The sequence below is a fragment of the Hydra vulgaris genome, chromosome 15, assembly GCF_038396675.1.
Source record: "Hydra vulgaris chromosome 15, alternate assembly HydraT2T_AEP".
NCBI classification, from domain to species: domain Eukaryota; kingdom Metazoa; phylum Cnidaria; class Hydrozoa; order Anthoathecata; family Hydridae; genus Hydra; species Hydra vulgaris.
Genome location: NC_088934.1, coordinates 13,573,721 through 13,586,790, shown reverse-complemented (window position 1 = coordinate 13,586,790; position 13,070 = coordinate 13,573,721). Strand labels below are relative to the sequence as shown.

The following is a 13,070-nucleotide window of genomic DNA, read 5'->3' as shown; positions in this document are numbered from 1 at the left end:
AATTACTAATTAGCTAGTCATCTTTTTCTATATAATATTAAACTTGTTTAAACAAGACATAGCTACATCTTAAAATCCTATGACATTGCGTAGTGTAAAAAAAAACCTTGATGGTTAGTGGTTATAGTAAAATACCTTGTGCGTTAAAATACTTATAATTACAGTACATATATTTTGCAATATACAGTATATATAATAACTGCAGTAAAATGTTAAAAAATGTTTTTCAACAATTAGTATTATCCCTAGCTAGATCTGCAAGATAGCAAATTTTAACTATGTAAGTGCAAATGTTTGGCTCCGCCCGAAGCTTTAGCTTCGGTACATCCCTAATATTTATTGAGCATTCTTTGTTAAAAATACAAAAACTTTAATCAAATTTATATTTGTATGAACAGGTAATATTCGGACCGTAAAATTGTTTAACTTATTACTAAAATATTTTTTTATTTATTTAATTTAAAACGTTTTTGGTTCACCAAATTTGGTTTTACAGGAGTGGACCGTTTCTTCCACGATGGTATTTTTTGCTCAGTCTAATCAGTCTCTTTAGCCCAACTTGATAAAAAATTTAGACGAAAATCAAGGTTCCTATGCATTGTTGAAATCATATTTATATATATATATATAGAGAGAGAGAGAGAGAGAGAGAGAGCTATTATTTATATTTATAGCAATCGATTTTATGACTTTTAAAGTTTTATTTTAATATTTTCAATTTTCCTTTCAATGATTTCCATCAATCTTATCTTTTTTTTATTTAAGTATGTTTTATTGCGAGAAAAAAGTTTATTCGACAGAAATGTATTTATTTTGCTAAAAAATAATCAAACAATTTTTGTGTTGATGTGAATAATAACGAAGTTATTTCTGATGAAATCGACACAATAAAACAAAGATGCTGATAAAAAAATTTTAAACTTATATTTTATGTTTGTGCATTTTATTTATTTTTATCAGATATTTGTCTTAATTGTCTTGTAACAATAAAATTTCTTCATTTCAAATTTCATAAGAAGAGTAATTTATCTTTTCTTCTCGTGTTTTAATAGTATTAATTTAATAGTATTATTGTAATAAAATAATTTATTTATTGAACATTAAGTTCTTTAAAATGAATCGCTATTTTATATTTACTAACAGTTCTTGCTTTTTTTTTTCTTTTTTTTTTATTGCACCTGTTTTATGTTGCAGTGTTTAAAAGTAGCGAAAGTCGAGGACCATTTGGATCTCAACAGATGGACTTTCTGTCAAATATTAAAGACTTGCGTTTAAAAATGGCTCATCGCAAAACAGGATCTTAAAACGTCATAGCATGTTGTATATTTGTTAAAATGTTGAGTTTTTTAACTACTAAATTATTTAATATTCGTATAAAAAAAATTTATTAAATTTTTATATTCATATGGTTCTTATAAAATATTGTGGGTATTATTTATTATTTTACATTTACTTCTAATCCTAGTCACCAGTCTTCTTAATACTTAAACCAACAACATTTTACTCATTTGGATTCAAAGTACAGGGTCTGTTGAACTCTTGACCATGTTCGTGTATCCATAAATTAGCGACCCATTTTTGGCCTAATACTACAGGGCAACCTGCGTGTTGAGTTTTTGGGTTACTTTTTCCATTTCTTAGTAGATTATACCAAAATACTCCTGCACCTTTAATTGGGTCAGTACCAACACCTGGAGCGGTATTGGTGAAAACGGTTCTACCGCCCCAATCCACATCTGATAAATATAGAAGCATTGTAGCAATTCTGTTTCCACCCCACCGGTCAAAATGTTTAGGTCTTGTTCCAGTAGAATGATCAAAGTGAGGTTCGTACTGACCTGCAATACCGTAGTTTGCTACCTGCAAGTGCTCGGCATAGCGCATATTAAGACCAGTAACTTCTCCTACTCTGCGTATTATTTTTGCAGCTACAACGTCCATATCTTCTGATATCCATGTATTTTTGCTAACGCGGTAATCAGCATAAATTAAATCTCCAGTTACCATATCGTGAACAAAAGCTCTTCGTAGCAAAGGCTTTGCAAATTTTATTATATGCTTTGCTTCATCATTGGTTATTAGTTCATAAAACAGTTCAATGTACGGATCGTGATGCAAAATTTCCATTTTAAAAGGTTTTAGTATGTAATGCGCTCTTGGGGAAACGTACTTACAATATAGTCTATTTATGTCTTTCTGAGCCATTTTTTCGCGCCCTTGGCATAGTTTGTTGTGATGATTTTCCCAATGGTGTTTTGGTTGGGTAAAGTTTTTGCGTATCGTTGGATCAGATTTGCTTAACTCAAATTCTCTTTCATAGAGTTCAATGTTTATGAGAGCATTATTGTTGGTAGGATCAAATTTTAATATAGCCCTTGTATGTTTGATGGCGTCTTCGAGCTTTCCAAGATAATATTCGCACCAAGCAAGATGTTCTATAAATACAAAAGTTTTTATAAAAACTAATTAAAAATAATTATAATATTATGATTAGATATAATATTTAGATAAACTACTGTTTAGTTTTTTTTATTTTTCACTTTAGTTCAGTTTTTTTATTGTTCAGTTTTGAACTGTTAAAGGAAAAAAACTGTTTGTGGTTCAAAATTAAGTTCTGAATTGAAGATTTTTTCAATTTTAGAACAACAAAATGTTCTCCAAATATTTTGTAGAATATGATCGATAAATTAACTTTAAAAGTACTTAGAATAGAAAGGACAGAAATGTCGAAAGAAAGTTTTCAAAAAAATGTCAATTAAAAAAATAATTTTTTTATGAACCAAAACTGAATTAGTGGGCTCTACACAACTTGCATATGTTGTTAGCATATTGATGGCATTATGCACAGAAGTGTTAAGTACAACATTTGGTCAAATTGAGCTAAGTAATATAATAATAATAATATAATATAAAAATTGCTGTACAAACTATTTGAGTTTGGTGAGTCAAAACTACGTAGAGTTTTGACTGTAACAGCCGTTAAATGTAAAATTTCGTAAATAAAATTAAAAAAAAATTCGTAAATAGAATTTGGTATCAAAAGTTCAAAATTTTGTCTATTCTATTTTTGAACGTGTTTTTGTTTGCAAAATCGATTGCATCTTGTGACAGTAAATTCCAATTGTCGGCCACTCTGTTTGTTAAATAATAATACCTGCATAATTTCTTAGTATATTGTCGATGAAGTCTTTTATTATGACGATATCTGTACATGCTGCGATAAAAACTCAAAGGCTCTTCAAATCTAATATATTCGGTTGAATTTAATATTTTAAACATTTCTATTAAGTCGCCTCTTCTTCTCCTTTTTTGTAAGGTTGGGAAACCTAATATTTTTCTTCTTTCTTCGTAACAGATACCTTTCAGTGATTCAATCCTTGTCGATCTACGCTGTACATTTTCGAGTCTCTTAATATCTTTAGTACAAAATGGGCTCCATACAGATGCTGCATATTCAAGCTGTGGCCTAATAGTTGACTTGTATAATAGCTTTAATATGGAAACATCAAGATATTTAAATCCGTGTTTTAAAAAACCCAGTGTTCGATTTGCCTTATTTGCTACACTAATAACATAATTTTCCCATTTAAGGTCATTTGATATTACCACACCTAAATCACTTTCAACTTCTGTTTTTTACAAAATGTGATCTCCTAATTTGTAACTAAATTGAGGATTCGAATTACCAATGTGCATTGCTTTACACTTTTCTCTGTTGAATTTAATTACTTGAATTATTGTTACTTTCATTATTAATTACTGACATTATTTTTGTATCATCTGCAAATAATTCTAATTTATTTAGTATGTTTACTTTTAAGTCATTTATAAATATGATAAACAGGAGTGGACCGAGGACAGAACCTTGGGGAACTCCACTTGTGACTTCCTACCAATCTGAAACAAACTCACCCAGAACTACTCGTTGTTTTCTATTACTGAGAAATGATTTACACCATTGTAGGATATAGGATTAAAAACCATAACCATAAAGCTTGCAGCATAATTTCGATAAAGAAACTGAATCAAAGGCTTTTGCAAAGTCCAAAAATACTATATCAATATTATTACCAGTTTCAATTTTGCTTGTTATAAAATCTAAAGTCTCTAATAAATTGGAGCAACAATTTTTACCATTAACAAATCCATGCTGTTCATTTGCTATTAACTTATTTAAAGCCAAATGGTTCATCATAACATTATGAATAATTTTCTCCATAACCTTACATACTATTGATGTTATTGATATTGGTCGATAATTTGAAGGATCTAACTTATCCCCTTTCTTGAATAGTGGAGTTATGTTTGCAGTTAACCATTCGTTTGGTATAACACCACTATAAAATGACATTTTAAAGATCAGTGATAAAGGATGAGAAAGTGATTTTGAACATTCTTTGAGAACACGAGGATGAACTTTGTCAACACCGATTGTTTTATTAACATTAAGGTTTACTAACTGATATTCAACATCAGTGTCATTAAAACTTGGATCGCTACAATGAAAATTACATTTTGAAGGAAAAGTTACATGGTCTAATACCTCATCTTTTAAAAATACTGAAGCAAAATACTCATTTAAACAATTTGCAATATCTACTTCATTTGTTATAATTAAACCATCAAAGGTTTTGAGTGCTTTAATTGAATCTTTTATAACTATTTTACTATTTAAATATGCATAAACACTTTTAGGGTTGTTCTTTGAGTTTTTAGCCAGATTTAATTCAAAAGCTCTTATATCTTTATTGACTCTTTTTTTTACATTTTTGTTCAATGTTTTATAGTTATTTACCATGTCAGTTTATTTAAATCTTGAATGCCTGCATTTGTACCATAACCTTTTCTTTAACTTAACCATTTTTCAAAGTTCTTTAGTCATCCATGGAGCATATCTTTTACTTGTATTGTAACTAATAAAAGTACACAAAAATTGTCGTATTTTTTCAAACATTATTATGCCCAAATATCGTAAGTGTACGATAAATTGTTACGAGTCTACTAATCGTTGAAAATGTTATGAAACTACTAAATTGTTACTAGTCTACTACTTTCAAAATGCTCCTCTGTAAAATCACATCTGTGGCACATAACACTTCTGTGCATAATGCCATCGATATAATTTATAATAATTTGGTTTTTAATACCAAAAAAATTAAATTAATGTTAATAATATCGTTTTATCAAAGAAACTTGCTGAAACTGCAATATTAAATCAATCGACCAAAAACTAATAACTACTTATTTGATTAAGGTAAAATTTTCCCATTTCAGACATAATTAAATTTAAAATAATTTGGTAAAAGTACAATCTCCAAAATTGATCCTAAAAATCAATTTGTAGGTCAATTTATCTTATTCAACAAACGCTAACGAAATTAAAAAAATAGACAAAAAAACACAAGAGCATTCATCTTTCTGATACTATACCTTCTCGGTTCTACGTCTGCATTAAAACTTATTAAAATGATAAATGTAACCATAGTCATAAAATGCACAGTCTGGCCAGTTTATGAGCGCTATTGTTTATCTTATTGTTAGCGTTTTTTCAGAACCCAGCATACCAGTACGTGCATACTTTTTGTAAACAAATGCGCTTTAAGAAGAATATTTACAAGAAGAATATTGATTTACTATTGATTTTTGCATACATTTAATACAGTTGTGTCTAACCTTATTCCATTTTTTTTTAAAATCAAAGCTATTTTGTGGCTATTTTAATAGCCACAAATCTTATAAAAACATTATTTGGTATAAAATAAACGATAAAAATTTTTTATCTTTTATTTTATACCAAATAATACAAGAATATCACAAGATTTAATTGTTTATGCAAAGCAAATATATGTATACATAATATATATACAGTGGCGTAAGTAAATATATATATAGATATATATATAATAAATATATATACATATATATAACAAATATATATACATATATATAATAAATATATATACAGTGGCGTAAGAGGGTTTTTAAATGTTTGAAATAACCAACTTTAAAACAAAAAGAACATTCCAAATTTTTTTACGTTCATGTGTATGACGAAAAGATTCTTCACAAAAAAAAATTACTTTGATAGGAGAATGGGAATAAGAAACCCTAAAATCTTAGCCCCCCTGCCCCACACGTGAGAGCAACAAGTTGATAAAATATTTTTTGTACTATTTTCAACTAGACTTATATTCATCGAGAAATTTTAAAATTTATAGTATAATTTCTCAGCGTTCTAAAATTATGACCACAAAGTTTGCAACCCCTTCAAATTGAGGGGGGTTTAAATACATGGTCATAATTTTTTAACACTATATATGGTCATAATTTTTTAACAAAATTATTTTTTAAAGTTTAACTTAGTTAAACCAAATATTTTAATCATTACATTATATGATATTTTTATTTAAAGTAAAAAATTACACTACTTTATTTGATTTTCACTTTATCATTGCATCTTTCAATCACACTGCAAATACAGTTCAAATGCTAGAATATGTTTTTAATAAATTTTTGGGTTATCAAAGTAACCTTTATTAAATGTCTAATTTTTATTTGGTGGAGTTTAAAAACCTTTTCTTGATTTTTTTTTCTGAACAAATTTGTTCTTTTCAATATAGAATTGATTTTATGCAAGTTTACAGCTCCTTTTTTATGCAAGTTTAAAGCTCCTTTGAATAGAATAATGAGCGAACACAAAAATAAAGCGTTAAAAGATGGTCTAGAAAATTGATAGACACTTCTTTAAACATCTCGGTAAAATTAAATTAAATTTTTGAAAAATAAGATAAACCTCAACATCTTAAAGCAATTTTGCCATCAATTGGCAGCTTATTTTCACATAAACTTTTTGGTTGACTTTCTGAATGCTAATTCTGCTAGTAGTGAAAAAAAGCATCAGATAATAAAGACCAAAGATCATTTGATTTTTTTAAGTTATATCATTTTTTATTAGTATTATAATTACACTCTTTGAAAAAATTTTGATTTATTCTACAACTTTTCCAGTCAACAATTAAGTCAACTTTGCCAACTAACGTATTCTTCGATAAAAAGTACTAAATACGTATCCACCAAAATATTGAACTAAATTTTTTTTTCTTTTTTTGTTTTCTAAATATGATTAGCAAGTTTATATCCTACAAGAGGTGAGGATTCGACTTCAACTTCAAAAACTTTAACTTCACTAAAAATAAATTTTATAACTTCTTTTTATTAACTTGAATAAAAGCCTCGTATCATCTTCTAAAAATATGTACTTTGAAAGCTCATCTCTGATATATGAAAGGCAGCAAAGATCGTTTGTAACAGTAAGAATGTTTTTTTAAACAAAGTTCATGAACTTATTTGTTGAACACGTTTGCTTAAATACCAGTTTATGCAATTAATTGCTGTGTTAAAGAGACTCTATTTGAATGCTGCTTTGTTATGCGTCGTTTGAACTTATGCTCCGACTTTTATCTACATATTATTTATACACTGGTGAAAGTAAATATGGTTAAAGCGTTTTTACTCCCAATTTTACCAAGAAAAGAACTGAAATTATTGATAAACTTGAGTTTTCAAAAAAATATATCTAATTCTAGATCTAATATAAAATAATCGAAGCACTGTTAATCTGTTGAGTTCGCAATTTTTTAGATTTTTGTGCACTTATTGGTAGTCTGGGCTCGATAAATAAACTATTTTCAACATTAATTCAAATTTTTAACTTTCATTGTTAAAAAACAATAGAATCTTGCGAAAACGGCCCAGCAGGCCAGACTATCTGTTATTATGACTATGATATAACCCAAATCGAACAAAAGTCTCCACTGCTGGTATATCCCCGCATGTAATATCCCAGCATCTTGTTTATCTTTTACAAACGCAACCAATAAAAACCAGTGCAGAATAAGAAATTTATCATCCTTTTTATTAGAAGCAAAAGAATGAGTTGTTGAAGAAAATAAGATTCAGTATCATTTGACGTAATAATTTGTACCATCAGGTCCACTTGATAAAGCGATTTTAGCTATTATTGATATTTGCCATATAACTGCGGTAGTGGTGTTGTGGTAGAGCGCTCGCTTTATAAGCGAAAGGTTCCAATTTTGATCCCCACCACGTCCCTGGTAGTGCCGCTCTCAACTTGTTTCTCCGCGCTGCGGTCTTATTTGTCAAAGTTCGTGTTTCGGAGTTATAGAGTTGAGAGAGGGTTATAACCACAATTAAGAAGCCTCCTCGTCTGTAGTAGCCTTTACGGCCTTGGGGAAGTGAATTTACATTCAAAAAAAAGTTGAAATAATAATAAAGATAATCTTCAGCTTAATTAAATTTAACTAATATTCATAAATTAATTTTTTTTTTTTTTTAGTGTAAATGTTTTTTTCTATGAGATAAAAAAATTTACATCTTAAAAAACTAGTCGTATGAATGCAAAAACGAATGCACATGTAAAACCGTTGTCGTGTGTATCACTAAATGTTAAAAAGAGATATTCAAGGATCTTTTTTCCAGCATTTGTAAATATATTTAATGATTACATAGAAAAATAAATTGAGTTTGCAAATAAACACTAAAGTATCACTATACTTCTTTTATTAATTTTCATTCTTGGGCGTAAATCTTGCAAAGTTGGCATGAAAACAGTTTTTTTTGTTTTGGTAGATCTAAAGTTTAGATCTAACAAAACAAAACCATTTAAGTAAAACATCTTTACTTAATAACTTTACTGAAGTTATTAAGTAAAGATCTAAGCCAAAACAAAACCATTTAAGTAAAAGATCTTTACTTAATAACTTTACTAAAGTTATTAAGTAAAGATCTAAGCCAAAACAAAACCATTTCAGTAAAAGATCTTTACTTAAAAACTTTACTAAAGTTATTAAGTAAAGATCTAAGCCAAAACAAAACCATTTAAGTAAAAAATCTTTACTTAATAACTTTACTAAAGTTATTAAGTAAAGATCTAAGCCAAAAAAATCTAAAATCAAAGATCTAAGCCAAAACAACTCAAAACTACCTCCAAATAGTTACCCAGGAGTTAACCAATTTGAATGTTTATGTAGTGCTTTTTGTATTACATTGCAAAAGGAACAAAGTCTCTGACCATTTTAGCTTACCTTATTAGATTGCGTGGTCTGGCTTTTACGATTGTCTAAAGAGACTAAACAGTTCTTCTTATTGATTGATGGTTGTTATTAAAAATGCTTTAAATAATCAATAAATATATTTTGTTAATTAAAGGAGGTCCCTGTCAAAACCTGAAGGCGACTGGAATGTCTTCTCTTAAAAACAAAAATTGAAGGGTAAGTTGTCCCCAGAGGCCATTAAATCATATAAACTTAAGGAAAAAAATGAGTTTGTTATATATTTTATGCATAAGACAAGTATTGTTTACTTAAATACTGTATTATTTACTGTATATTTTATGCATAAGACATACGGGAACTATTCTTTACAAACGTTGGAACTACATATTTTTAAATTTTCTTTATCTATTGAATTTGTATTGTGGTTGAAAAATAAACAATATTAGTTTTATTTTTTTATGCGCAGATTGCATTTATTATAACTTTACTTATATAAGTGGTAGGTATTTATACTAACCCCTCATTTAATAAAGATGTTTAATAAATAATAAAAACTTAACAATACTTTTAGAAGTTTCTTTTGAACGAAGAATCTTATGTCATGACGTTAGAAAAATAGAGTTCTACCCCCCTTCCCCCCTCGCCCTCCTCCTCTTTTGAAATGTAAGAATTTAACTTTACGTTATAAATTAAATTTCAAATTTTCAAATTTTTAAAATTAAAAGTAAAAATTTGTTAAATTCATTAAATTAAAAGATCAAACTATTAAATTTGTTAAATTGATTGTTCAGAACACACAACGTCTATTTTTTATTAAGTAATGTAAATTGGTAAAAGACTTAATAGTATATTAGTACGTGAGAATTATAAGGTTCCATCTCAAAATTTCTACGGTAAGAAAATTCAATTTTCTGTTTTTATTTATAATACTATTTTTATGTTCAAAATTATATAACTTTATTATATTAACCTTATTATAATTATTATATAATATTTTAAAATGTATGATTTTTTTTTTTTTTTTTTTCGTCGTTTATTTTAATCTTATTTAATAAAGTTGAAATAAACAATTAATTTGTAAATAAGCAATTTTTATAATTATAAAATTAACAATATAAGATTAGTTATAATACATAAATAACATAAAAAACAATAGAAACAACAACAGCAATAAAATAAATAATTAAAAATCAAAAGTTAAATTCTCTCAATGTTTAAAAAGAAGACAGAACCCCACTATTCTAACGTCACGATTTGTAAAAGTCTAATACAGCTTTTTATTTAAAACGGGGGTTAAAGACCAGTTAAATAGTCGATACCTGAAGTACTTTTGCTTATGATAGCTAATTTAAAATGCAGAAACATATTATTTAGTCATATTATTCTGTCTTTATTTGTGTAAAAAAATTTTATTATTAAACTGTGTAGATAATACCTCGGTAAATGTTAAATATATTTTAAAACTGCTTAAGTTTGTTTAAAAAAAATAAAATCCCAAAGATATAGTTTTGCCATCCAGTTCAAAATATATTAGTCAGTGCTATATAATGAGAACACAGTCGGTACTTACTAGAAACATATAAAATATATACCTAATAACATAGCTTTCTCAACAAAACCCACACTTTTTGCATCCACTGGAAACCTATAAAGAGCTTCTTTTAACCATGCATGGCCATGAATGTAATCGTGCGTTTGCAAACAAAGATATCCAATTTCGAAAATTTCTTCGAGTGTTAGTTTATGCGAAGGTTGACGAATTCCGTCAACAAAGTTTGAAGGTGATATAGCATAAGTTTGTTGAAGCCTTGTTAGTGCAGCAAGTGCCCCCAACAAATCTTCGTTCGTAGGGTAGGCTGGTTTTAACTTAACTAAGTCGGCAAACAAACTTAAAAGGTTGTCTTTAGTGGTTCTTGTTTTTGTATAGTTATCAAAATTGATCCAAAATTTTGTGAACCTATCAAGAGAACCATGGGCGTTGGTAACATGTGAAACCCACTTTTCATTTTCAAATTCAGATATACTTGCCGGTAAATCTTTTTCAACATGAGTCAAAATTCTTTCTAATTTATTTAGCCGCATTTCTTCTGCTTCAAAATACTTTAAGAATTTATCTGCTAACTTTTTCTCGACTTTAAGAAGAATCTCCATATCGGACGCTGCAGTAAAAAACTCATTTCCTTTATCAGCTTCACTCATTACAAAGATTGTCAGTTCATATAAAATCAAAAAAGTTGCTATTTTTATTGGTGGTTTCATTTTACCACGTTGGTTATAATGAATATTATAATTTAGATATTTTGAGTTGTTTACTTATATTTACTTTATTTCACTGTTTTAAAGAACGCTGTTTATATAATTTTTGCTGGATCCAAAAAATAGTCGTTTTCAGCTGTTTTCGTAGCTTTTTTTTTTTCAAAATTTTAAATTAAACCTCCTGAATTTAAATAGTTTACATTTAAAATTGCACTTTGGTAACGTTTGTGAGCATAATTGCGCACGATCAGGAGGTTAATAATCTCACGCTGAAATTTACTTGCGTTTGCAAACGTGCTGAAGTTATTCATGCTCGTGATTTGCGGCACGTACTAAAAACGTTAATTGGTTCAAAATAGCTACAAATCAAAGCAATTTTTAGCCTAACAGGCCGTTTAAACGGGCAAGTTGTGCGATAAACTGGGGGCTATTGTACAATATATTTAATAAATTTATTAAAATGAAAAACGTCGAGGTGAGTGCTTTATTAGCACAAATCTTATGATTAATAATAAAGTTTCTGTCAAATAAAAACAATAAGGCGATAAAAGTATTATTAAAACAAAAGATAAAATAGCGCCTTAAGTTCAATAAAATTCGTCGGGTAAGTTTCTGAAGAAGTGAATTGCTTGGAAGCTAATCGAGCCTCGTCTCAATCGGTCATATAGCAGTATAAATACAAATACTGAGTAATACTGAAAACTGTAAATGATCTTTTTAGGATTATACATTTTCAGTGGCGTCCCCGAAGTTGGTGTCACTCAGTGGGGTAAACTTTTGGTGTCATCCCTGTAGATTTTCACTAACACTGACAACACAAGTTTGTGGAAATGGGGAAGGAGCACTATTGTCAATTTCTAAAAAAAGGCCTCTAATAATAGTTTCTTGAGAAATTAGAGACCTTTAAAATAGTTCTTTCATAATTGTATTTTTTTAATTTTGCTGTCATCCTTCTGTGTCAGGTCGTGATGGTGTCAGCCTCCAAGTAACGCCACTGTACTCTTTTGTTCCAATGATTTCTGAACTTATTGCATCAAAATGTTTTTGAAGCACATTAGTTTTACTGCTTCTTGTTAAAGTATAAAGGTATCTATGCAACCGCAAGTTATATATATGAGTTGAATTGGGTAACTTAGCCAGTTTGTATTATGATTCAGGCACTGATCTAATAAATTATGACTCGAACTTCGGATATACATCTTCATTTTTATGATAAAAAAGAAGAAAGGGGTAATGTGATAAAAGGTAAGAACACAAGCGTCACCAGTACCATTTTGAGTCATTTCAGTTTTGATAAGGTAATTGCGCCCGTGAAGTAGATTTATTTTGACGTGTGTGGCTTCAAGAAAAGTTTTTATGGGTGACCGTGCTTTTTTATTTATCTAATTTAATTACATTAATTTTTTTTCAATTTAATTTAATTAAACATTTTGCTTTAACTATCTCATTACCGGCACTTTTTTAAAGTAAAGCTTGTTTAAAAATCTAGGATAACAGAAAAGAATTAAGTTAACTTGAAAAATTTAATCTATAAAATTAATTAGGATGATAGAAAACAGAAAATAAAATATAACTATTAAAAAATAGATAATTAAGATAACTAGTATTTACTATGGCAAGGACTTCGTTTTGTAAACCTTTCCAATTTATGATAAACTTTTTTATACATATTTGGAAATGAAATATTGAAAAACTATTTTATAGTTTATGGTACATACAGAAGGCTAGTAGTTAGATATA

At 28.2% G+C, this 13,070-nt stretch overlaps 2 protein-coding genes across 2 annotated transcripts in view; one reads left to right on the top strand and one right to left on the bottom strand.

Annotated features, from left to right (window-relative positions):
• LOC136092264 (TBC1 domain family member 31-like) overlaps nucleotides 1–1,358 on the top strand; it is a 75,948-nt gene extending 74,590 nt beyond the window's left edge. The window contains exon 25 of the mRNA XM_065820088.1: nucleotides 1,195–1,358. Coding sequence (XP_065676160.1) covers nucleotides 1,195–1,304 — 110 coding nt within the window. The 3' untranslated portion in view covers nucleotides 1,305–1,358. The remainder of the gene's footprint in view (nucleotides 1–1,194) is intronic.
• Nucleotides 1,359–1,392: 34 nt separating this feature from the next.
• On the bottom strand, nucleotides 1,393–11,581 carry LOC136092265 (prolyl 4-hydroxylase subunit alpha-1-like). The gene is made up of 2 exons (XM_065820089.1): nucleotides 10,667–11,581; nucleotides 1,393–2,435 (listed from the first exon to the last, which is right to left on the bottom strand). The coding sequence occupies exons 1-2, from the start codon at nucleotides 11,331–11,333 to the stop codon at nucleotides 1,501–1,503; spliced, it is 1,602 nt and encodes a 533-aa protein (XP_065676161.1). The 5' UTR covers nucleotides 11,334–11,581; the 3' UTR covers nucleotides 1,393–1,500.
• Between the last annotated feature and the right edge of the window lie 1,489 nt (nucleotides 11,582–13,070).